Genomic DNA, 22,773 nt, shown 5'->3' with positions numbered 1-22,773 from the left:
GCAACCTTGGTTAGCGCATACTGCGCCCGGCCCGCCACAAGAGTCGCTGGTGCACGATGAGACAAGGATATCCCTACCGGCCAAACCCTCCTAAACCCGGACGACGCTAGGCCAATTGTGCGTCTCCCCACGGACCTCCCGGTCATGGCCGGTTACAACAGAGCCTGGGCGCGAACCCAGAGTCTCTGGTGGCCACTGTGCCATCCAATCAAGTTTTAGAAACATCTCAAGGATGATCAATGGGCACCTGAGCTCAATTGAGTGTAAAAACCTGTTTTGACTTTGTCATTATGGGGTATTGTGATGTCATTATGGGGTATTGGGTGTAGGCCAGTGTCATTATGGGGTATTGGGTGTAGGCCAGTGACATTATGGGGTATTGGGTGTAGGCCAGTGTCATTATGGGGTATTGGGTGTAGGCCAGTGTCATTATGGGGTATTGGGTGTAGGCCAGTGTCATTATGGGGTATTGGGTGTAGGCCAGTGTCATTATGGGGTATTGGGTGTAGGCCAGTGTCATTATGGGGTATTGGGTGTAGGCCAGTGTCATTATGGGGTATTGGGTGTAGGCCAGTGACATTATGGGGTATTGGGTGTAGGCCAGTGACATTATGGGGTATTGGGTGTAGGCCAGTGTCATTATGGGGTATTGGGTGTAGGCCAGTGTCATTATGGGGTATTGTGTGTAGGCCAGTGACATTATGGGGTATTGGGTGTAGGCCAGTGTCATTATGGGGTATTGGGTGTAGATAGATGAGGGGGAAAAAAACATTTGAATCCATTGAAGAATAAAGCTGTAATGTTACAAAAATGTGGAAGAAAGTCAACGGGTCTGAAGACTGCACTGTATATATAAATTCTAGTCGTACTTTATCAAAAGCCTTTTCAAAGTCAGCTGTGAACACCTGGCCTGGTTTTCATAGTGTTATGTTGTTTCCAGTGCCTGTCTTATATTATCTCCAATGTATTGTCCATGAAAAAACCTGTCTGATTAGGATGAATAATATTCAGCAATACCTTATAAATTCAATGTGATATGCATGTTGCTAGAATTTCATCACAACACTGAAGTGTGAGGGAAGTGTAAGGGGACTACCAATTAATTAGTAATAGTGAAATCAGACCTTCTTGTTGAGTATCGGATAGTCAACCATTTTTATAGGAGTGGTCCAAACATGCGGTAACACTTTACTTGACATCTAGCGTCATAACACATTATGACACAGTCATAACCATGTAATAATGTAATAACGTGTCATAACACTGTCATAATATGGTCATAACACTGTCATGACATATTTAGACTGGTTATTTTGTGGCTGGTTATGACACTGACATAAGAGTGTCAAAACCCACACAACCTACCACACAAAGCAACACATTCCATTACATCATAGATTACTTGTCAACAGTATGTTTATGTTATAGAGCATTTTCTGAAATTGACCATATTAAATTATCATTGTAATTGTGCACACATTGATGTCAGATATGCACCTACTCCAAAGCTCTGTTTCTAATGACTGGGATGAATGCAGGAGCAGATTTCAGGAGCAGGACAAGACACCCTCTTTTTGACTGATGACTGACATTAGGGCATGTATGTGATAGGCCTATCTGGATTATATGATTAGGATGGTCATAATGTTTCATGACAGTCAATCAAATGTATTTATAAGGCCCTTCGTAAAATCAGCTGATGTCACAAAGTGCTGTAAAGAAACCCAGCCTAAAACCCCAAACAGCAAGCAATGCAGGTGTAGAAGCATGGTGGCTAGGAAAAACTCCCTAAAAAGGCCAAAAACCTAGGAAGAAACTTAGAGAGGAACCAGGCTATGATGGGTGGCCAGTCCTCTTCTGGCTGTCCCGGGTGGAGATGATAACAGAACATGGCAAAGGTGTTCAAATGTTCATAGTTGACCAGCAGGGTCAAATAATAATAATCACAGTGGTTGTCGAGGTGCAACAGGTCAGCACCTCAGGAATAAATGTCAGTTGGCTTTTCATAGCCGATGATTCAGAGTATCTCTACCGCTCCTGCTGTCTCTAGAGAGTTGAAAATAGCAGGTATGGGACAGGTTGCACGTCCGGTGAACAGGTCAGGGTTCCATAGCCGCAGGCAGAACAGTTGATACTGTAGCAGCAGCACGGCCAGGTGAACTGGGGACAGCAAGGAGTCATCAGGCCAGGTAGTCCTGAGGCATGGTCCTAGGGCTCAGGTTCTCTGAGTGAGTGAGTGAGTGGTGAGTGAGTGAGTGAGTGAGTGAGTGAGTGGTGAGTGAGTGAGTGAGTGAGTGAGAGAGAGAGAGAGAGAGAGAGAGAGAGAGAGAGAGAGAGAGACACAGAGAGAGACAGAGAGAGACAGAGAGAGAGAAAGAAAGCAAGCTGTCCTTGAAACAGTCTTGATATGTTCGTCAAAAGAGAGATCAGGGTCCAGACTAACACCGAGGTTTAACAAAGAATTTGGTGCATTTTTCTGCATATTCCACCCAGTTGCTGCAAACTTAGCTATACTTGAGTGTCTGAATAGGGGAGGAACTGAAGTGGAAACAGGAAGAGCAGATGAGAGGGAGCAAAGATGAGCAGTGAAGCTTAACAAGACACAAGACACATACTTTTGTGTAAGATATGAAGCATATCCATGACGGTCCTCTTAATCCTGGTTTTGCACTGGAGAGGTAAAGTGCACTGTAGCCTACAGATCACACATACCATTGTCTCGTTCATCTTCCAGGGCTGAGTATTTCAGTGAATCCTATTTATATGGACTTATGATAACCCTTTCCTCATTGTCATTTAATGTAATTTATCCTGATTTAGCCCAAGCCATGTGTATAAGGAGGTTAAATGGTTCAGGTTGGTAAAGCCACAGATTATCCATTATATTGACCAGATCAGTTGCATAGCCAGAAATGTGTTGGTGGGTGGAACAACAGGCACAACTGAGATATACCGGGATGTCACCTGTCCTATATATATCAGTACCCTCGTAAGAACCTAAGCATTACGTAAGAACCTAAGCATTACGGAAGTTCTGTTCGATCAAATAAGCCACACCTAGAAAATAAGCCATTCAATTTGACCCTCTCTCATTGACCTCCATACAAAAACTCCTCTCTTGGTGAGTGAAAAAAACTAAAAGATGCCACCTGCTGGAGAAGACAGATTGTGGGCCCAGTTATCCCTCTCCCTTGGGAAAGACTATGGATATGCCTGGTACCCAAATTTACAGCCTGGACAGCTTCTGATAGACTAGACGTAACATAGTAAAGGTAAATCCGGGACACTGAAATGATTCGGATAATTATTTAGTTACATAAGACAAAAATGAAATGAGGGTGGATGGATGGGTATACAACGCAAACATCTAGCAACTACCTTTTGGCTACTTTGCACTTACTTAGCATGTTAGCTAACCCTTCCCCTAACCTGAATCTTTTTAACTAAGCCTTCCCTAACCCTTTAGCCTAACTCCTAACTTTAACCCTAACCCCTAGGGCTAGCTAACATTAGCGTTAGCCACCTTGCTAATATGAGCCACAACAAATTGGAATTTATAACATACACTATAAATATGTGGACACCCCTTCAAATGAGTAGTTTGGGCTATTTCAGTGACACCCATTGCTGACCGGCATATAAAATAGAGCACAGAACCATGCAATCTCCATAGACAAACACTGGCAGTGAAATGGCATTACAGAAGAGCTCAGTGACTTTCAATGTGGCACTGTCATAGGATGCCACCTTTCCAAGAAGTCAATTTGTCAAATTTCTGCCTTGCTAGAGCTGCCCCGGTCAACTTTAGAAGCAACAACTGCTCAGCCGCAAAGCTCACAGAATGGGACCACAGAGTGCAGAAACATCAAATCAAATCAAATGTATTTATATAGCCCTTCGTACATCAGCTGATATCTCAAAGTGCTGTACAGAAACCCAGCCTAAAACCCCAAACAGCAAGCAATGCAGGTGTAGAAGCACGGTGGCTAGGAGAAACTCCCTAGAAAGGCCAAAACCTAGGAAGAAACCTAGAGAGGAACCAGGCTATGTGGGGTGGCCAGTCCTTTTCTGGCATGTAGCGCAATGCCAAGCGCTGACTGGAGTGGTGTAAAGCTCGCTGTCATTAGACTCTGGAGCAGTGGAAATGCTTTCTCTGGAGTGATGAATCACGCTTCACCATCTGGCAGTCCAATGGACGAATATGTAGGCAGTACAAGCCATCTGCTGCTAAAGTGGCTCACATTTTCAGAAAGAAGATGGGCCTGTGATGGGGAGACGTGGAGGGAGACTTTGACCTCAACGTCCAATGGGACGCAGGAGGAGCCTACCAGACCCAGTGGACAAGCCTTAGGGATAGGCTGAAATTGTTATATCCTGCCAGGACTGACTGGCCAGCAAAAAACAATTGCACTCAGAAGAAATATCACTGCCTGGGGGACTATCGAAAATGCCTGGAGATGTGCTTCAGACTGAACAGTGGCATGGTCTCTGGCACAGATGCATACAGACATTTGATGAAAGACTTCTTAGTCCGAGGACTGAAGGAAGAGATCCAGAAAAGGGTCAGAACCACCTGCATCAGTTGGGAGACGGAGCCAATCGACAGTGGTCCAGCACTGCAAGCATGCAGAACGCCAGGTGGGTGAGAGGCAGGAGGAGAAAAAGAAGGAGAGGGAGGTGAAAGGCCAGAAGTTACAGGCTGCCCAGCTGACATTCTATCAAGGGCAGGCTGAGAAGGGACGTGGTGGTCAGCAGAGGTGCTCCTAGAGGAAGAGGGGGTGCCAAGAATGACAGAATCTGCTTCACATGCGGAAAACTGGGACATTATGCAAACAACTGTGATCAGGGCACTGCTCAACAAGGCACGGGCTAACCATGGAAAGGCAGGGGAGGACAGAGGGTTAGAGGAACCCTAAGGGGGGCCCTGGGAGTAGGAGGAGAAGGAACGCCCTGGATGACAAGACCGCCTCCACAGACGACACAGTATAATCGAGACTATCAAGACGGATGTGAGGTAGAGACAGGGGCAGACAAAGGGGAAGTTGACACAATTGGAAAGAGGAAGTAGCTGAGGGACCCGAGTACATTTTTCTTAAAAACAGTCAACTACAGTAAAAAAGGAACCTACCGTGGAGTCAATCATTTTTATTTTTGATACTGGGGCTGCAATGTCTGTAATTAGCTGTAAGGCGATGGAAAAACTTCCCATGTCTAGTGAATCAGTAAATACGGTGGAGGAATCAGGTATTCGCATGAGAGAATATCTCTCCATGCCCCTACCAGTAAAATTGTGTGACAAAGATTACCAGCATCAGTTCCTCTTTTCTGATCACTGTCCTATAAATCACTAAGATACCATGTGAAGCAGATGGGTTGACAATGACTCATGTGGAGGAAGAGGGGGAGCAGCTAATGTCTGAATTTTGTGACTGGTAATATTCATGAGCGTTGAGTCTTTAGAACTTACACGACACAAGTCAGTTAAGAACAAATTCTTATTTACAATGACGGCCTACCAAAAGGCCTCCTACGGGGATGGGGTCTGGGATTAAAAACAAGAATATATGACAAAACAAACATCACCACATGAAAGACACCCCACCACTACATAAAGAGAGACCTAAGACAACAACATAGCATGGCAGCAACACCATATGACAACCACATGGTAGCAACACAACATGACAGCAGCAGAAAACATGGAACAAACATTATTGGAAACAGACAAATCAAATGTTATTTGTCACATACACATGGTTAGCAGATGTTAATGCGAGTGTAGCGAAACGCTTGTGCTTCTAGTTCCGACAGTGCAGTAATATCTAACAAGTAATCTAACAATTCCCCAACAACTACCTAATACACACAAATCTAAAGGGGCGAATGAGAATATGCACATGTAAGTATATAGATGAGCGATGGCCGAGCAGCATAGGCAAGGTGTAATAGATGATATAAAATACAGCAGCAGCCTCTCTGAGTTAGTGATTGCTGTTTAGCAGTCTGATGGCCTTGAGATAGAAGCTGTTTTTCAATCTCTCGTCCCAGCTTTGATGCACCTGTATTGACCTCGCCTTCTAGATGGTAGCGGTATGAACAGTCCTTGATTCTCTTTTTGGCCTTCCTGTGACATCGGGTGCTGTAGGTGTCATGGAGGGCAGGTAGTTTGCCCCCGGTGATGCGTTGTGTAGACCGCACCACCCTCTGGAGAGCCCTGCGGTTGAGGGCGGTGCAGTTGCCTTACCAGGCTGTGATACAGCCCAACAGGATGCTCTCGATTGTGCATCTGTAAACGTTTGTCAGGGTTTTGGGTGACAAGTCAAATTTCTTCAGCTACCTGAGGTTGAAGAGGCACTGTTGTGCCTTCTTCACAACACCATTTGTGTGGGTGGACCATTTCAGTTTGTCAGTGATGTGTACGCAGAGGAACTTAAAACATGTTTATCTGTATGACATCGCCATGACATCGCCTACAAGATTGATCTTCGGGTCCAATGGTCATCTCGCACCGAACTGCCCATGTCTAGGCCATCAAATCAAAGACACTCCTACGATATAAAGTTGTTTTTGACAAAAATGTAAATGTGTCAGTTTGTCTCGTTTACAAGGCAGGAGTAATAACATGTTCACCTACTTAAGATATTGGCTCGAATCTAGGTTGTGCCTTTAGATTTCGAGAAAATTAACATCTAAAGTAGAATTCTTCACTTCTCTAATTGACTTCTCAAACTCCAAACGCCGGCCTGGTCAGCTTGGTTAGCCTGCCTAGCTGGAACTTCTGAAGAAGGAAAATGTTTTATTTATACAATTTCCAAAAGATAACCAAACAAAAACATATTTACTTTTTATGTAGTAGCAAAATGTCTACCTTATTTGCATTAGTTTTTACTTGTATGTTGACTTCTCCATTGATGTTGTTTTAAAATTGTACGGACTTTTCTTAGCAGGAGGTACAATCTTGAATTGAATTATGGGGAGTTTCAGGCCATAGTGAACATAATTGTACACTTGCAAAGCCGACTAAAAACTAGGGCTGAGGGACTTACATTGCAAACTTCCCTTGCTTGGCTGATCATTTGAACCACCCGCCAAGATGGCGACGGGGATTCCCCCAAGAGCATAAGGCGAAGGTAAGCGGACGAGGGTGTGTCTTTTAAGTGTTTGGACCGCATCCCAGGTGTTGAACGCACCAGACGCAGTGAGGCTATTCCTGACTACTACAGCAGGAGGCAGCAATAACACCAGATTCTAGAAGAAGAAGAAAATGAAGAAGAAGAAGAAAATCTGAAGCAGACCAGGAAGCGACGAGGTTGTTTTGATTGACAGAAATTTGAATGAAGATGGAACTGAGACAAAATGTAGGTTTATATCAAACAAAAAACTATTTCGCTTTGTTTTGAAGGTAAGGTCGTAGTCTCTCAAGTCCCAATCATCTAAATGTCATCGGAAGCATTACAGCAAACATACTAGCTGGCTTACCTAGCCTCATTTCTAACTTGCTAGCTACGTTAGCATGCTACCTCCAAGCCACAAATTAATCGGTTATCTATGGGAATCGTTGTCCAAGCCACTACAAAGGTAATTCCTCGACTTGCTAGCTTACTTGCAACTGCTTATTCATAGATACACTTTGGTAATGACGCTTATGGAAAGGTTAGATCAAGTCATAGGTTAATCTGAGCAGATTGTGTAGTTGTAGCTATCCATTGACATGTTTATTTCATTGTTTACTCAGGTGCATGGTTCCTCTAAATGTAAGACGCCTGTATGAGTGATGCACACCACCATGGGCCAGCGAAGGAGGGGGGCAGCTTTCCACACTCCCCCAGCCAACAGACACCCTGATGGGCTCACAGTGGCTCCCCAGGCCCCTGCCAGGAAGCACAACATCTGCATGGTGTCAGACTTTTTTTACCCCAACATGGGAGGGGTGGAGAGCCACATCTACCAGCTGTCTCAGTGTCTGATAGAGAAGGGTCACAAGGTGGTGATCGCCACCCACGCCTATGGCTGCAGGAAGGGGGTCCGGTACCTGACCAATGGGCTCAAGGTTTACTACCTGCCCCTGCAGGTGATGTACAACCAGTCCACAGCTACCACCTGCTTCCACAGCCTGCCGCTGCTGCGCTGCGTGTTTGTCAGGGAGCGTATCACCGTGGTGCACGCCCACAGCTCCTTTTCCGCCATGGGCCACGATGCATTGTTCCACGCCAAGACCATGGGCCTCAACACGGTGGGTAACAGTCTATCAGCGCTGTGAGTAGCAGTCTAACAGAGCTGTCGGTAGCAGTCTCATAGAGTTTTGGGTAGCAGTCTAACAGAGTTGTGGGTAGCAGTCTAACAGAGTTGTGGGTAGCAGTCTAACAGAGTTGTGGGTAGCAGTCTAACAGAGTTGTGGGTAGCAGTCTAACAGAGCTGTGGGTAGCAGTCTAACAGAGTTGTGGGTAGCAGTCTAACAGAGCTGTGGGTAGCAGTCTAACAGAGCTGTGGGTAGCAGTCTAACAGAGCTGTGGGTAGCAGTCTAACAGAGCTGTGGGTAGCAGTCTAACAGAGCTGTGGGTAGCAGTCTAACAGAGCTGTGGGTAGCAGTCTAACAGAGCTGTGGGTAGCAGTCTAACAGAGCTGTGGGTAGCAGTCTATCAGAGTTGTGGGTAGCAGTCTAACAGAGCTGTGGGTAGCAGTCTATCAGAGCTGTGGGTAGCAGTCTAACAGAGTTGTGGGTAGCAGTCTAACAGAGTTGTGGGTAGCAGTCTAACAGAGTTGTGGGTAGCAGTCTAACAGAGTTGTGTGCGGTGAAACTAATTTTGCTTTAGGGAAGATGATGCCATTGCAGGCGCATCCTAGAGCAAGATGAGACTATATAAAGTTCTTAAATAGTTTTTGTGTGTCCATTTAGTATAAATATCTAAAAGTTGTTGTCTGTTTACAGGTGTTTACTGACCACTCCCTCTTTGGTTTTGCTGATGTTAGCTCGGTACTGACCAATAAGCTGCTGACGGTGTCTTTGTGCGACACCAATCACATTGTGTGCGTGTCGTACACCAGTAAGGAGAACACTGTGCTTAGGGCAGCACTTGACCCCGAGATTGTTTCTGTCATCCCCAACGCTGTCGACCCCACAGACTTCACCCCCGACCCTTCCCAGCGCTGTGACGACAGGATCACCATCGTAGTGGTCAGCCGCCTCGTCTATCGTAAAGGTAAGGAGCGGTGAGACTATAGAAAGATATATGTAGAACCCACATAGCAATAAGATGAACTGTGTGCTTGTCGTTTATCAATAAATAAAGCCTGTAGATATGATTGTAGGAATGTGAAGTCTCAACTGCTGCTTATACACTTTTTTTAGGAATAGATCTTCTGGGTGGGATCATCCCAGAGCTGTGCCTCAAACATCCCGATCTACATTTCCTGATTGGTGGAGAGGGACCAAAGAGAATCGTGTTGGAGGAAGTGAGAGAGAAATACCAGCTACACGACAGGTAGAATTAAACAGTGATGTGTGTGGGTTGGTATATATTTGCGGGTGTAGGTGTGTGTCTGATTTCCTTCTCTCTCTCCCCAGAGTGCGTCTCCTGGGGGCCCTTGAGCATAAGGATGTGCGGGGGGTCTTGGTCCAGGGACATATCTTCCTCAACACCTCCCTGACCGAGGCCTTCTGCATGGCTATAGTGGAGGGGGCCAGCTGTGGACTACAGGTCTGTTTGCCGACTGAATATACAGATACAGAGTCTGAGCGGAAAATCTGTCAGACAGCGCAAGAGCTACTGCTAAAATATCTCAATCAGCAAATGCATATGCAATGGAAGACAGGCTACATCAATGAGACACACACCACTTTGCAATGAGCTGGAGGCAGTATCCATTTTGAAAACATATACTTTATTGTTTGAAATGTGAAAGTTTTACTACATATTATGAGGCATGTCTAACCATGCTTCAAAGTAGCCTAAATCAGACCATATCCGTAGAGGCAATTATTTAAAATCCACTTTCTTTCATTGTCCATTAGCCAAAAGCACAATCCTTATTAGCAATCCATGTTAGTTGTTGCGTATTACATCTCCCCTCTTTCTACATTTCTAATGGATATTTTCATCTCTGTCACTCATGTGCGGTGCGCTTTGGACAATGCTGTTTTCCCGCTAATTGCATTACAGAACGAAATGTATATACTATAGTAGATTGACAGGCTAGTGATTTTGCTGTTAGTTACTGGTCTTGTTGTCTGAGGAAAAGTTAATGTGGACAGTTATTCTATCATCTTCAAAGTGCACATCAGAGTTCAGTAAAAAGGACCGCACATCGTTGCACCTTTAACTTTTAATATGAATTACCATATTACCACAAGCTCCGTGAGTGGACACCCTAATCGGGTTATGCACCCAATGCATATGGGTCTGGGAATTTTCTCAAATGTCCAGTAAATTTAAGTTCTGCCTGTCAAATGTCCAGCACCACATTTTCCTAACGGAAACCCTGGTTGGTATCTGCATGTGGCTGGTTGGATGGGTGTCTGCTTGTTATTCTTAACATCGGTGGATTGAGTATGTGTGTGTGGTTAATGAGGTTCATGGAAGTGTGTGTGTGTAGGTGGTAAGTACGCGTGTTGGAGGGATCCCTGAGGTTCTACCTGAGGATCTGATCACCCTGTGTGAGCCCACCGTGCGTTCTCTTTGTGCCGGCCTGGACAGTGTCATTGCTAGACAACGATCGGGCAGCGTCGCCTCCCCAGCTTCCATCCACGCCCACGTCTGCACCCTCTACACCTGGAGGAATGTCGCAGAAAGGACAGAGAAGGTAGGCTCATACATGCGTAATATATTTAGTAGGTTTCCTAAATCTAGACTGTGATACCTTTAATTGACACAGACTGAGATATTGATGAGGTTTAATTCATTGATACTAACACTATGTGTGTGTATCTGCTCTCTGTTCTGTCAGGTGTATGACCGTGTGGCTGGGGAGAAGGTTCTTCCTCTGGACAGACGGCTGCTCAGACTGAGAACCCACTGTGGCCCTGTGGCAGGCTCGATCTTTTCCTTCTTCGCTGTCCTCAACTTCCTCTTCCTGCTCCTTCTCCGCTGGCTCCTCCCAGACTGCCTCATAGACGTTGCCATGGATGCCACGGGGCCCCAGGGGCTGTGGAGGCAGGGCTTGGGCGATAGGAAAGGAACTCACTCTAAAAGTGCCATGTTGACAAAGGAGGAGCCAGGTGGTCAAAAGACCAAGCTATGATGATAACTCCAAGCAAACACAACTCCTTATCCTCAACCTTAATATAACTGCTTAAAATAAATCTTACCTTGACCTCTGACCCAACTACCTAATCACCTGTGGATACTGACCACTCATTGCAGAATGTTTGAAGGGGAACCCTGATGTTTACAATAGGATGAGTGTTCTTGCTCAGGTTAAGACGGTTATAGATATACGATTTATTCTTTGTAACCCCGGAATGAACCCCAAAACTGAAGTACTCCTGTATTAATGCTCCACTCATAGTTTTTGTATTTTATAAAGAAGGATATAGGTTCATAGAGAATTATTTGATTAAGGAAGGAGGTTGGGGGGTACACCGTGAATGCCACTGGTTGCCATAGACAGCAGTATAAATGTTAAGGGGAGTCTGTAATAGCATAGTTTTGTATTCCAACCCCACCCACTAACCAAGTTCCCTTCCTTGTCCTTTTATGGTTGAATTTCATTTTTTGTAGTTCTCTGCTGTTGAACTTTTTTACTTATATCATGCTTTGCCAATGTCTTTGTTGGGTGGTTCCTCTGCTATGGAAATGGTTTTTTTGTGTTTGTTTTTTTACAAATGTTTGTGAGCTCATGCTTAAGGCTGTGTGTACCGTGATGATGCACTGATTCCTGAACCTTGACCTATGATGGAAATAAGGAAAATAAAGTCTGTTTCAGGATGACCTATTTTATCACCCTTTTTTCTGATCAAGGATTTTCAATAGCTAGGGCCTCAAACTGGAATAAAAACATCACTGTTTTCACTGTAAACATCTTGCCAGACGAAACACATAGCAATGAAAGGGGAGGAGGTAGGATTGGCATTCCTATCTTTTCAAGGCTGAGGGTAGTGCACCATTCACACATCGTTAGGGTTGTAGTCTGGGTAAATAGCATCATTGTTGTCACTATAGAAACATTTTCTGCCTAAAGTGGTTAAGGGTATTGATGAGGGTCAAATGTTTCAAAGATGTAGGAGAGAGTACTGTATGCAGGGGAGGTTCCAGAGGTGCTGGACACACCCATCCCCCCTATACATGTAACATGCTAATCTAGCTCAATAGTTTTAGAACAAGTCTGAAAAGTCTATTGTATGTATGTATGTAGCCCTCATTCAGACTGTTTGTGAAGAGTGAACCACAGTTTGGTAAAAACAAGTTTTTACTTTCAAAATACCCAACTATTCACATTCCAATGTCGATGTACTACAGGCACCATGTTTTGACTGGCTGTTTTGAAGTGATGTCCCTGAAGGAAACTGTGAACCGGACTTGAATGATGTAACGACACAGATATGCAGATAGCTTTACAACTCCCCTCTTCAAATTGGCTTTTAGAAAGCCCTAAACAGATTTCTTAAATTCAATTGCACCTTATCCAATTTTGTTTTTCTTACGCCATAAGGTTGACCTTTGCACATGTTGAAATACCACACCTTATCACCTAGATATCAGAATAGACACAGATGTTCCATTTGTGTGTGTCTGTGTCTATCCGTCCTATGCTTACCTCTATTGTCATGCAACGGTTCCCCAATTCCACGGAAAGGGGGGTTGCAGGGGTGGTACTCCTTTCCTCAGGGTTGGGGGAGGAGGTAGCTTGGGGCCTGATAAGAGGTCTGGGAAAGCCAGCAGTGGGCAGACAGGTTTGTGGATCCCACCCATAGCTGGTTCATTCACTGTGGAGGAGGCTGCTGTTGTTTGACCATGGCTGGTGTGCAGACGGAGATTGCCCTGTGCAATCGGCCTTGGAGGGGACCCTTCCATATCTATGGTGGACTGGCATGCAACTCACTCATGGCTGGTATGGTTTTCTCTTTTTCTTCTGCTGCTTTGTCAAAGTAAATACTGTTTAGCAAGTTTGTGTTCTGTGAGAGCAAGAAAGTTACACTTACAATTTGAGAGAGGCCAAGAGATCTTCAGTGTGTTCTGTGCTTTTGTCTGTGGTATTGGTGTTGTTCAACAGAGAAGGTTGGTGTCCTGAATAAACACATTATACAGTATGTTTTCCTAAGAGTTGAGAACAAGAGTTGGTTCAGGTATTTCAGAAAGTTGGTAGAGGCGATGAGAGAGAGAGAAAATGGAAAGAGAGAGCAGTTAGGTCAAGATATATTGGTGTGTGTTTTTAGAAGAATACTGTCTACCTACTGGTTGATTCAATGTTGTTTCCATGTAATTTCAACCAAAAAAATAAATGTGATGACGTTGAATCAATGTGGAAAACTGATTGGATTTGAAGAACAAAAGTAAACAACTTAAATCCAATGACATGGTCAAATATTTTTGTTGACAAATCCAACCAAATGTAAATCAAAACTAAACGTTGAACTGATATCTGTGCACAGTGGGTAGCCGACTGATGTATGCCCTGAATACATATACTGCATATCATTTTTTTAGTGAAAGTAAGGGAACCAAAGTCTAGTTTAGTAATACCCAGTGATGGATAAAGTAACCAGTTGCCATACTTGAGTAAAAGTAAAGATACAGTGCATTTGGAAAGTATTCAGACCCCTTCAATTTTATCACATTTTGTTACATTAGTCTTATTCGAACATTTATTAAATTACAAATGTTCCTTGTCAATCTACACACAATACCACGTAAGCCTTATTCTAAAATGGGTTAAATAAACATATTTCCTGAGCAATCTTACACACAACACCCCATAATGACAAAGCACATTTGTGTGTACTAATGTACTAAATACAAAAAAACAGATACCTTATTTACATAAGTATTCAGACCCTTTGCTATGAGACACGAAACTGAGCTCATGTTTCTACAACCTGATTGGAGGCCACCTGTGGTAAATTCAATTGATTGGACATGATTTGGAAAGGCAAACACCTGTCTATATAAGGTCCCACAGTTGACGGTGCATGTCATAAAGAACCAAGCCATGAGGTTGAAGGAATTGTCTGTAGAGCGCAGAGACAGGATTGTGTTCAGGCACAAATCTGGGGAAGGGTACTAAACATGTTGGCAGCATTGAAGATCCCACCGAACACAGTGGCCTCCATCATAGTTAAATGAAAGAAGTTTGGAACCATCAAGACAAACTGAGCAATCTGGGGAGAAGGGACTTGGTTAAGGAGGTGACCAAGAACCCAGATGGTCACTCAGAGTTCCTCTGTGGAGATGGGGGAACCTTCCAGAAGGACAATCATCTCTGCCGCACTCCACCAATCGGTCCTTAATGGTGAAGCATGGGGATGGCAGCATCAGGCTGTTGCAATGTTTTTCAACTGCAGGGACTGGGAGACTAGTCAGGATCGAGGCAAAGATGAACGGAGCAAAGTACAGTGAGATCCTTGATGAAACCTCCGGAGTGCTCAGGGCCTCAGACTGGGGCAAAGGTTAACCTTCCAACAGGACAACAACCCTATGCACACAGCCAAGACAACGCAGGAGGGGCGTCGGGACACGTCTCTGAGTTGCCAGATCCCGGACTTGAACCCGATCAAACATTTCTGGAGAGACCTGAAAATAGCTGTGCATCGACGCTTCCCATTCAACCTGACAGGGCTTGAGAGGATCTGCAAAGAAGAATGGGAGAAACTCTCCAAACAAAGGTGTGCCAAGCTTGTAGGGTCATACCCAAGAAGACTCAACGCTTTAATCACTGCCAAAGGTGCTTCAACAAAGTACTGAGTAAAGAGTCTGAATACTTTACTTTATTTTCATATAACATTTGTAAAGATCTGTTTTTGCTTTGTCATTTTGGGGTATTGTGTGTCGATTTGATGGGGAAGAATGTATTTAATCTATTTTAGAATACGGCTGTAACATAACGTGGTTATGGTCTGAATACTTCCTGAATGCACTGTATGTTACAGCTACATCAGCATGTAGATATGACGAGTAACAATACTGTACCTTAATAGAAAATGCCTCAAGTAAATGTGAAAGTCACCCAGTAAAATACTACTTGAGTACAAGACTAAGTATTTGATATTACATATCAAAAGTATTTAATTTAAAATTCATTATTAGGCTAATCAAACTGCACAATTGTATTTTTTTTAAATGTACAGTTAGTCAGGGGCACATTCCAACACAGATGTAACTTACAAAATAAGCATTTGTGTTTAGGGAGTCTGCCAAATCAGAGACAGTAGTGATGCACAGGGATATTCTCTTTAAGTGTGTGATTTTGACCATTTTCCTGTCCTCTTAAGCATTCATAATGTAACAAGTACTTTGGTGTCAAAGTGTATGGCGTAAAAAGTACATTTTCTTTGGGAGTGTAGTGGAGTAAAAGTTGTCAAAATATAACCCCCCCCCCCCCACACACACACACACACACACAAAATAACTCCTGAAGTACTTAAGTATTTACACCACTGGTAGTACTTGAGTATGTGAGACTACATTTCCCTTACAGTGCCTCTCATTTGCACATGACCTCTCCTGGCTGTTCCAACAGCTTTGTCTGATGCATATTCATTTACTTATGTTGATGAGATGAGCCAGTTAGTACAACCAGTTTGGGGGAGAGAGGGAGGAAGTCCGTGTGGTTGTTTAGTTCTCCCAGGTAGTGTTTTCTGTGATACCGGGGCAGGTAAGGGGGCAGGAACTGGGCTTCAGTGTCTCTGAGGTCCAGGAGGATTGTCTGATAATGATGTGCTGTGTTTTGACAGGCTACAGTATGAATGATTTTGTGTGTGTGTTTCCACAGACTTGTGGTCAGACAGGACTCCTCTTCACGATGCTGCCTACCAGGGTAGACTCCTGATCCTGAGGACTCTGGTCTCCCAGGTAGACAGCCAACCATGTCTTACAGTAATAAAGCTGCCATAAAAATGACATACTGACACTAAACAAAACACACACATCACATAGACATGAAGTCCTCCATCTTCTCCACTCTCAGGGGTTTCCTGTGGACATGCTGACAATGGACAGGGTCTCTCCCCTCCACGAGGCCTGCCTCGGAGGACATTACGCTTGCACCACTTTCCTACTTGAGAATGGGGCCAATGTAAGGACACCATGTTTTTTCTCTCGCTCAAACTAGGAATAATCACAGGTGATAAATTATTGTTTTTACCAATATAGGTAGTGTCTAACCTAAAGCCACTCCATGTGATTGCTCTCTGTGTGTCTGCAGGTGGAGATGGTATCGACTGATGGAGCCACACCCCTCTTCAATGCCTGCAGCAGTGGGAGTGTTGCCTGTGTCAGACTGATTCTACAGTACAGCCCCAACACCCATGCTGTCCATCACCTGGCATCACCCATCCACCAGGCTGCAAAGAGAGGTAAGTATGCATGTGGATTTATTTTATGTGCAGTGACTCAGAATGACCATTTCATGCAGCATAATGGTAAACATTGTACTCAGTAAAAGTTGTTTCCCTCCCCAGGTCACAGGGAGTGTCTAGAGGTGTTGCTGTCCCATGGATTCCACATAGACCTGGAGCTGCCTGGTGTGGGAACCCCTTTGTACACAGCCTGTCTGGCCCAGGCCACCGACTGTGTGGAGAGACTGCTGCAATCAGGTGTTGATGTCCAGGGTGGGTGTGGTCATGACACACCATTACATGCTGCAGTGCTAGGGGGAGAAGTCAGGGTGGTGGAGCTTCTGATGGACTACGGGGCTGATGGGAGTTGTAGGAATTCAGACGGGAAGACTCCTCTGGAGCTGGCAGCTTGCAACAGTACAGTCAGAACTACAATACAGAAAAGAGGTGAAAATACTTGTTTTATTAATGCATTCACACGCACATCCACGCATACATGACTCTACCCAAACGTCCCACTGGGAACACAATGTTTTAATCAACGTTGTTCCCACTTCATTTCAATGAAGTTAACTTGAACCAACATGGAATAGACGTTGAATTTACATCTGTGCCCAGTGGGCTATTAGTGCAGGTCTACTGATGGAAGGCTATCAACATATTTTCCATGTCTGACATATCTCCTTCCCTTTGTTCTACCTCTTTACTGCCTCACCTCTTTCTCCCCAGGTCCCTGCACTCTTTCTCAGCTGTGTCGGTTCTGCATTCGGAGGAGTTTGGGACAGACTCGTCTGGACAGAACATCAGCCCTCTTCCTCCCTTACAGACTCCAGGCTTTCCTGCTTTACCAGTAACACTGAAATGGCAACTTTTTTACAAACGTTTGGTCATTTGTATTTATTGCTATTTTAATCAACTTCTACTTGTTCAGTGGTTTTAGCAGTGAGTTGGTAACTGAACAAATGAATGGTTTTGTTTTTCTTGGTTTAATAGAAACTGGGTTGACTGATTTGTAGCTTTTCTCAGGATGCTATATTTTCTAATAAATGGTCATATTCAACATATCCAAAATAGCTTTTCTTTTGTCATAAACCCCTTATGTTGACGTGGACATGTTACCCAATTACATGAACAGTAGGGGAAGCCCCATCAAATACTGTATCAACCCCTGAAACCAGGCCTAGCCATCTACTTGACAAAAGGCAAGGTGTCTGGGCATTGCGAGTGCATCTCAACAGTCACCATCTTCTCCCTGATGTCTTTCCTTTGTCTGTGAGAAGAGGGGGATTAAGGTGCTGACTGAGAAGAGAAGAGGCGTAAGCAGAAGGAGAGGTGTGGCTCCAGGGTGTTCCTGTCCTCCTTGTATGACAGTTTAGATTGAGATTGAAAAGGTCATATCATCAAAATGCCTGATGGCCAATCAGGTCTCCTGAAACAGAGATCACCTATGGCTCATTAATGACATGGGATGCTGGAGTACCCATAATGATTGTTGTGATAATAATCGGAGCCAAAATATCACTTAGGATCTAGACCAAACTATGAATTACCTTGAGGGAGTCTGAGCATCCCACTGTGTGAGTATGTTAAAATTCAGTGGGAGGGCCCAGGTCGCAGCTGTAAATGAGAACTTGTTCTCAACTGGCCTACCTGGTAAAATAAAGGTGAAATAAATAAAAAGCAGTGGTTGGAATGTTGAGTACTGCATGTTCCCTGGAGAGACATGCTATCAAAATCCAATCAAAGTTTATTGATCGCATACGTAGTTAAGCAGATGTTATAGCAGGTGAAGCAAAACGTTTGTTACTAGTTACTAACAATGCAGTAAAATGTCAAACGGGTACACAACTATTTAAAATAATAACAATGAACATCTTAAAATGTCTGAACGAATCCAATTAACCCAAATAGCAATGTAACAGTAATCTAAATGCTATCTATATGTATCTACACCAGATTAATTTACACAATATATACTTAGAATGATGTACAGCAGTAGCTATATTAGAGTGAGCTATGTCAAGACTCCAGTATATAAATGAATATGTGGTGTGTATAAACAGTGTAACTACGAGGCAGTGTACAATTGTAGAAATGATAGAATGAGCTATGTCAAGAACAGAGTATTTAAATACACAGTGCAAAACCTCATGGCAAAATATACTGGTCAGCAGTTCCTGCAAGAGGAAGGCATTGATGCTATGGACTGGCCCGCCCATTCCCCAGACCTGAATCCAATTGAGCACATCTGGGACATCATGTCTCGCTCCATCCACCAACGCCACGTTGCACCACAGACTGTCCAGGAGTTGGCGGATGCTTTAGTCCAGGTCTGGGAGGAGATCCCTCAGGAGACCATCCGCCACCTCATCAGGAGCATGCCCAGGCATTGTAGGGAGGTCATACAGGCACGTGGAGGCCACACACACTACTGAGCCTCATTTGGACTTGTTTTAAGGACATTACATCAAAGTTGGATCAGCCTGTAGTGTGGTTTTCCACTTTAATTTTGAGTGTGACTCCAAATCCAGACCTCCACGGGTTGATCAATTTGATTTCCATTGATCATTTTTGTGTGATTTTGTCAGCACATTCAACTATGTACAGAAAAAAGTATTTAATAAGAATATTTCATTCATTCAGATCTAGGATGTGTTATTTTAGTGTTCCCTTGATTTTTTTGAGCAGTGTATATACTGCATGTATGAGAATGGTGCGTATGTTAATTGAAAATGTGTATAGAATACAGTATATACATGTGAAGTGGGTAAAACAGTATGTAAACATTAAGTGACCAGTGTTCAATGACTATGTACTGTACATAGGGCAGCAGTCTCTAAGGTACAGGGTTGAGTGCCGGATGATAGCCGTTTAGTGACCGTGTCTAAGGTGCAGGGCAGAGTACTGGGCAGAGGCCGGCTAAGCTGTTTTTCAGTCTCTCTATCCCAGCTTTGATGCACCTGTACTGTCTCTGCCTTTTAGATGTTAGCAGGGTGAACAGCCCGGATGTTGGGGGATGTGTTGAGGAAAAGTACAGGACAGCAACATTGAAACACCACACACCCTAATTTTTCAACCATTTAATCAACACTAAACATCATAATGTCGCTTACATAAAAAACATTTTAAAATGTATTGCTAAAAATATATTGCCACTTATTTTTAACACAATAAAAACTTTGGCACTGTAAACAAGACAACACAAGCTTGTTCTACAAATAAATGTAGATCAAATAACATGATGGCGTGCTAAGCTGTGCTTTTGCAGAGACACCAGAAAATGCTCAAACAACAACAAAATATTAAATTCACCCAGAGAGAATTACTTTTTATATTTATCAAACACTGAGAAACACAAGTATCACTTTGGACAACATCGAACTACTCTTGGTGTCACGTCCTGACCTTGACAAGGGGTGGTTTGTTTAGTTTTTTTGTATTGTCTAGGGGGTTTTGTATGTCCTATGGGGTTTTTCTAGTCTAGGTGTTTATATGTCTATGGTTACCTGGATTGGTTCTCAATCAGAGGCAGCTGTTTATCATTGTCTCTGATTGGGAACCATATTTAGGTAGCCATATTCCTTGGTTTATCTGTGGGTTATTGCCTATGTATAGTTGCCTGTGTCAGCACTAGTGTTTATAGCGTCACGGTCGTTTTATCAGTTTGTTAAATAAATAGGAATGTATTCTCATCACGCTGTGCCTTGGTCTCCTCATTACGACAAACGTGACACTTGGACATAACTGTCAATTCTCATCTGAACCAAACAATCAGATATACAGAGTATTCAGAAAGTATTCAGAACCCTTGACCTTTTCCAAATTGTGTTACGTTACAGACTTACTCAAATTGATTTAAAAAATAATAATTCTCATCAATCTACACAAAATACCCCATAATGACAAAGCAAAAACAGGTTTTTAGAAATTGCTGCAAATGTATTACAAATTTAAAACTGAAATATCATCTTCACATAAATATTCAGACCCTTTACTCAGTACTTTGTTGAAGCGCCTTTGGCAGCGATTACAGCCTCGATTCTTCTTGGGTATGACGCTACAAGCTTGGCACACCTGTATTTGGGAAGTTTCTCCCATTCTTCTCTGCAGATCCTCTCAAGTTCTGTCAGGTTGGAGGGGGAGCGTCGCTGCACAGCTATTTTCAGGTCTTTCCAGAGAAGTACAGGCTCTGGCTGGGCCACTAAAGGACATTCAGAGACTTGTCCCGATGCCACTCCTGCTTTATCTTGGCTGTGTGCTTGGGGTCGTTGTCCTGTTGGAAGGTGAACCTTTGCCCCAGTCTGAGGCCCTGCACACTCTCGAGCTGATTTTCATCAAGGATCTCTCTGTACTTTGCTCCGTTCATCTTTCCCTTGATCCTGACTAGTCTCCCAGTCCCTGCCGTTGAAAAACATCCCCACAGCATGATGCTGCCACCAACATGCTTCACCGAAGGGATGGTGCAAGGTTTCCTCCAGATGTGACGCTTGGCATTAAGGCCAAAGAGTTCAGTCATGGTTTCATCAGACCAGCAAATCTTTTTTCTCATGGTCTGAGAGTCCTTTAGGTCCCTTTAGGCAAACCAAGCAGGCTGTTACGTTCCTTTTACTGAGGAGTGGCTTCCATCTGGCCACTCTACCATAAAGGTCTGATTGGTGGTGTAAGGCAGAGACGGTTGTCCTTCAGGAAGGTTCTCCCATCTCCACAGAGGAACTCGGGACCATCACATCCCTGACCAAGGCCCTTCTCCCCAAATTGCTCAGTTTGGCCGGGCGGCCAGCTCTAAGAAGAGTCTTGATGGTTCCAAACTTCTTCCATTTAAGAATGATGGAGGCTGATGGGGACCTTCAATGCTGCAGACATTTTTTGGTACCCTTCTCCAGATCTGTGCCTCGACACAATCATGTCTCGTAGCTCTTGGGACAATTCCTTCAACCTCATGGCTTGGTTTTTGCTCCGACATGCACTGTCAATTGTGGGACCTTATATAAACAGGTGTGTGTCTCTCCAAATCATGTCCAATCAATTGAGTTTACCACAGGTGGCCTCCAATCAAGTTGTAGAAACATCTCAAGGATGATCAATGGAAACAGGATGCACCTGAGCTCAATTTTGAGTCTCATAGCAAAGGGTCTGAATACTTATGTAAATAAGGTACTTTTTTTATTTTTAATACATTTGCAAATGATTCCTATTATGGGGTATTGTGTGTAGATTGATGATATAAAAATTGAATTAATCAATTTTAGAATAAGGATATAAAGTAACAAAATGTGGAAAAAGTCAAGGGGTCTGAATACTTTCCGAATGCACAGTACTGTAGTCTGATCCATACAATGAACTGTTTACAGATATTTATATATCTTCAACCAATGCTGAGATGTTTATGGGTTGAGATGTCTATGGGTTTGTAGATAGAACATTTCCAAGCCTTTGATGCAGGACTGACTAATCCTGGGCAGCTGTTGTTAAAGGAAGTTGATATTTCAGTGTAGGCTACAGAATTCACTCATATAAACAACAATCTAATATGTATCTTTCAAAGCACTGAGGTTGTTGGTGTTTTAGTCAGCTGGAGATATACCTACAGAACTGTCCTTTAGGCTCGTGTACACAATGGCAGCTTCAGTACCTCTCGTCATTACCTTGTCATCGGCATCTTATTCACATCTGGTTGGGTTGTCAACTTCTCTAATGGATCAAAACAGTTCTAATGAGAAACCAGAACATAACTGCATCTCTGGAGGACTGAGACACATTGGTTTGCATACGTAGCAGTAGCTGTTAAGATGATACATTTGAAACTTAAAATTACAACTACTCCTGTTACTGTAATTGAGTAGCTTTTTCGAGTACTTTAACTACTTGTAATATATATTTTTTTTATCTCAACTACTTTTTCTGAGTACTTTTTAAATGAGCTACTTTTCACTTTTACTTGAGGAGTTTTTTTACACCAGTAAATGTACTTCTTATTGAGTAAAATGTAGTTAAAGTAACTTCTACTTGAGTAGGATATTTCAGTAGTCTTTCCACCCCTGCTTAAAATAAAACACTTTGTATCAATCATGGATCATGGGATGCATATACTGAAGCCCTGCATATCAACCATAGAATTAGAATGAATTAATGGTGCTACAATATCAACACTTGGAGTTAGAACACAGGCCCACTACAGTATATGGGTTACAGCCATAAATTATTCTGTGATTTGATTGGTTGGCAGTATGTCAGTCTTGGAATGTCACTTTTACAAGTCTAAAACATCATCTTCAGCACAGTCA

At 43.4% G+C, this 22,773-nt stretch overlaps 2 protein-coding genes across 3 annotated transcripts; both read left to right on the top strand.

Moving 5' to 3' along the window:
• The first annotated feature begins 7,241 nt into the window (after positions 1 to 7,241).
• On the top strand, positions 7,242 to 11,927 carry piga (phosphatidylinositol glycan anchor biosynthesis, class A). 2 transcript variants are annotated; one of them, XM_029639779.2, is made up of 7 exons: positions 7,242 to 7,358; positions 7,736 to 8,233; positions 8,930 to 9,200; positions 9,350 to 9,482; positions 9,566 to 9,698; positions 10,594 to 10,800; positions 10,945 to 11,927. In XM_029639779.2, exons 2-7 carry the CDS (start codon positions 7,775 to 7,777, stop codon positions 11,236 to 11,238), a joined length of 1,497 nt encoding a protein of 498 aa, XP_029495639.1. In that variant the 5' UTR covers positions 7,242 to 7,358; positions 7,736 to 7,774; the 3' UTR covers positions 11,239 to 11,927. The 2 variants fall into 2 exon arrangements, with proteins under 2 accessions (XP_029495639.1, XP_029495632.1); XM_029639772.2 differs by having other exon boundaries at positions 7,242 to 7,578.
• An 800-nt stretch (positions 11,928 to 12,727) lies between these two features.
• On the top strand, positions 12,728 to 17,551 carry asb11 (ankyrin repeat and SOCS box containing 11). Its single transcript, XM_029644424.2, has 6 exons — positions 12,728 to 13,047; positions 15,925 to 16,004; positions 16,120 to 16,227; positions 16,357 to 16,507; positions 16,613 to 16,936; positions 17,219 to 17,551. The coding sequence occupies exons 1-6, from the start codon at positions 12,951 to 12,953 to the stop codon at positions 17,341 to 17,343; spliced, it is 885 nt and encodes a 294-aa protein (XP_029500284.2). The 5' UTR covers positions 12,728 to 12,950; the 3' UTR covers positions 17,344 to 17,551.
• The last annotated feature ends 5,222 nt before the right edge of the window (positions 17,552 to 22,773 follow it).

The sequence above is a fragment of the Oncorhynchus nerka genome, linkage group LG3 (assembly GCF_034236695.1).
Source record: "Oncorhynchus nerka isolate Pitt River linkage group LG3, Oner_Uvic_2.0, whole genome shotgun sequence".
Classification (NCBI taxonomy): domain Eukaryota; kingdom Metazoa; phylum Chordata; class Actinopteri; order Salmoniformes; family Salmonidae; genus Oncorhynchus; species Oncorhynchus nerka.
The sequence above is the reverse complement of the archived record's forward strand: the minus strand, read 5'-3'. Positions and strand labels throughout refer to the sequence as shown.

Coding starts and splice junctions, on each gene's coding strand:
- piga (XM_029639779.2), top strand. CDS start 7,775: ATGCACACCACCATGGGCCAGCGAAGGAGGGGGGCAGCTTTCCACACT. Junction 8,234..8,929: donor AGACCATGGGCCTCAACACG/GTGGGTAACAGT, acceptor GTCTGTTTACAG/GTGTTTACTGACCACTCCCT. Junction 9,699..10,593: donor GGGCCAGCTGTGGACTACAG/GTCTGTTTGCCG, acceptor GTGTGTGTGTAG/GTGGTAAGTACGCGTGTTGG.
- asb11 (XM_029644424.2), top strand. CDS start 12,951: ATGGCTGGTGTGCAGACGGAGATTGCCCTGTGCAATCGGCCTTGGAGG. Junction 16,228..16,356: donor TACTTGAGAATGGGGCCAAT/GTAAGGACACCA, acceptor GTGTGTCTGCAG/GTGGAGATGGTATCGACTGA. Junction 16,937..17,218: donor AACTACAATACAGAAAAGAG/GTGAAAATACTT, acceptor CTTTCTCCCCAG/GTCCCTGCACTCTTTCTCAG.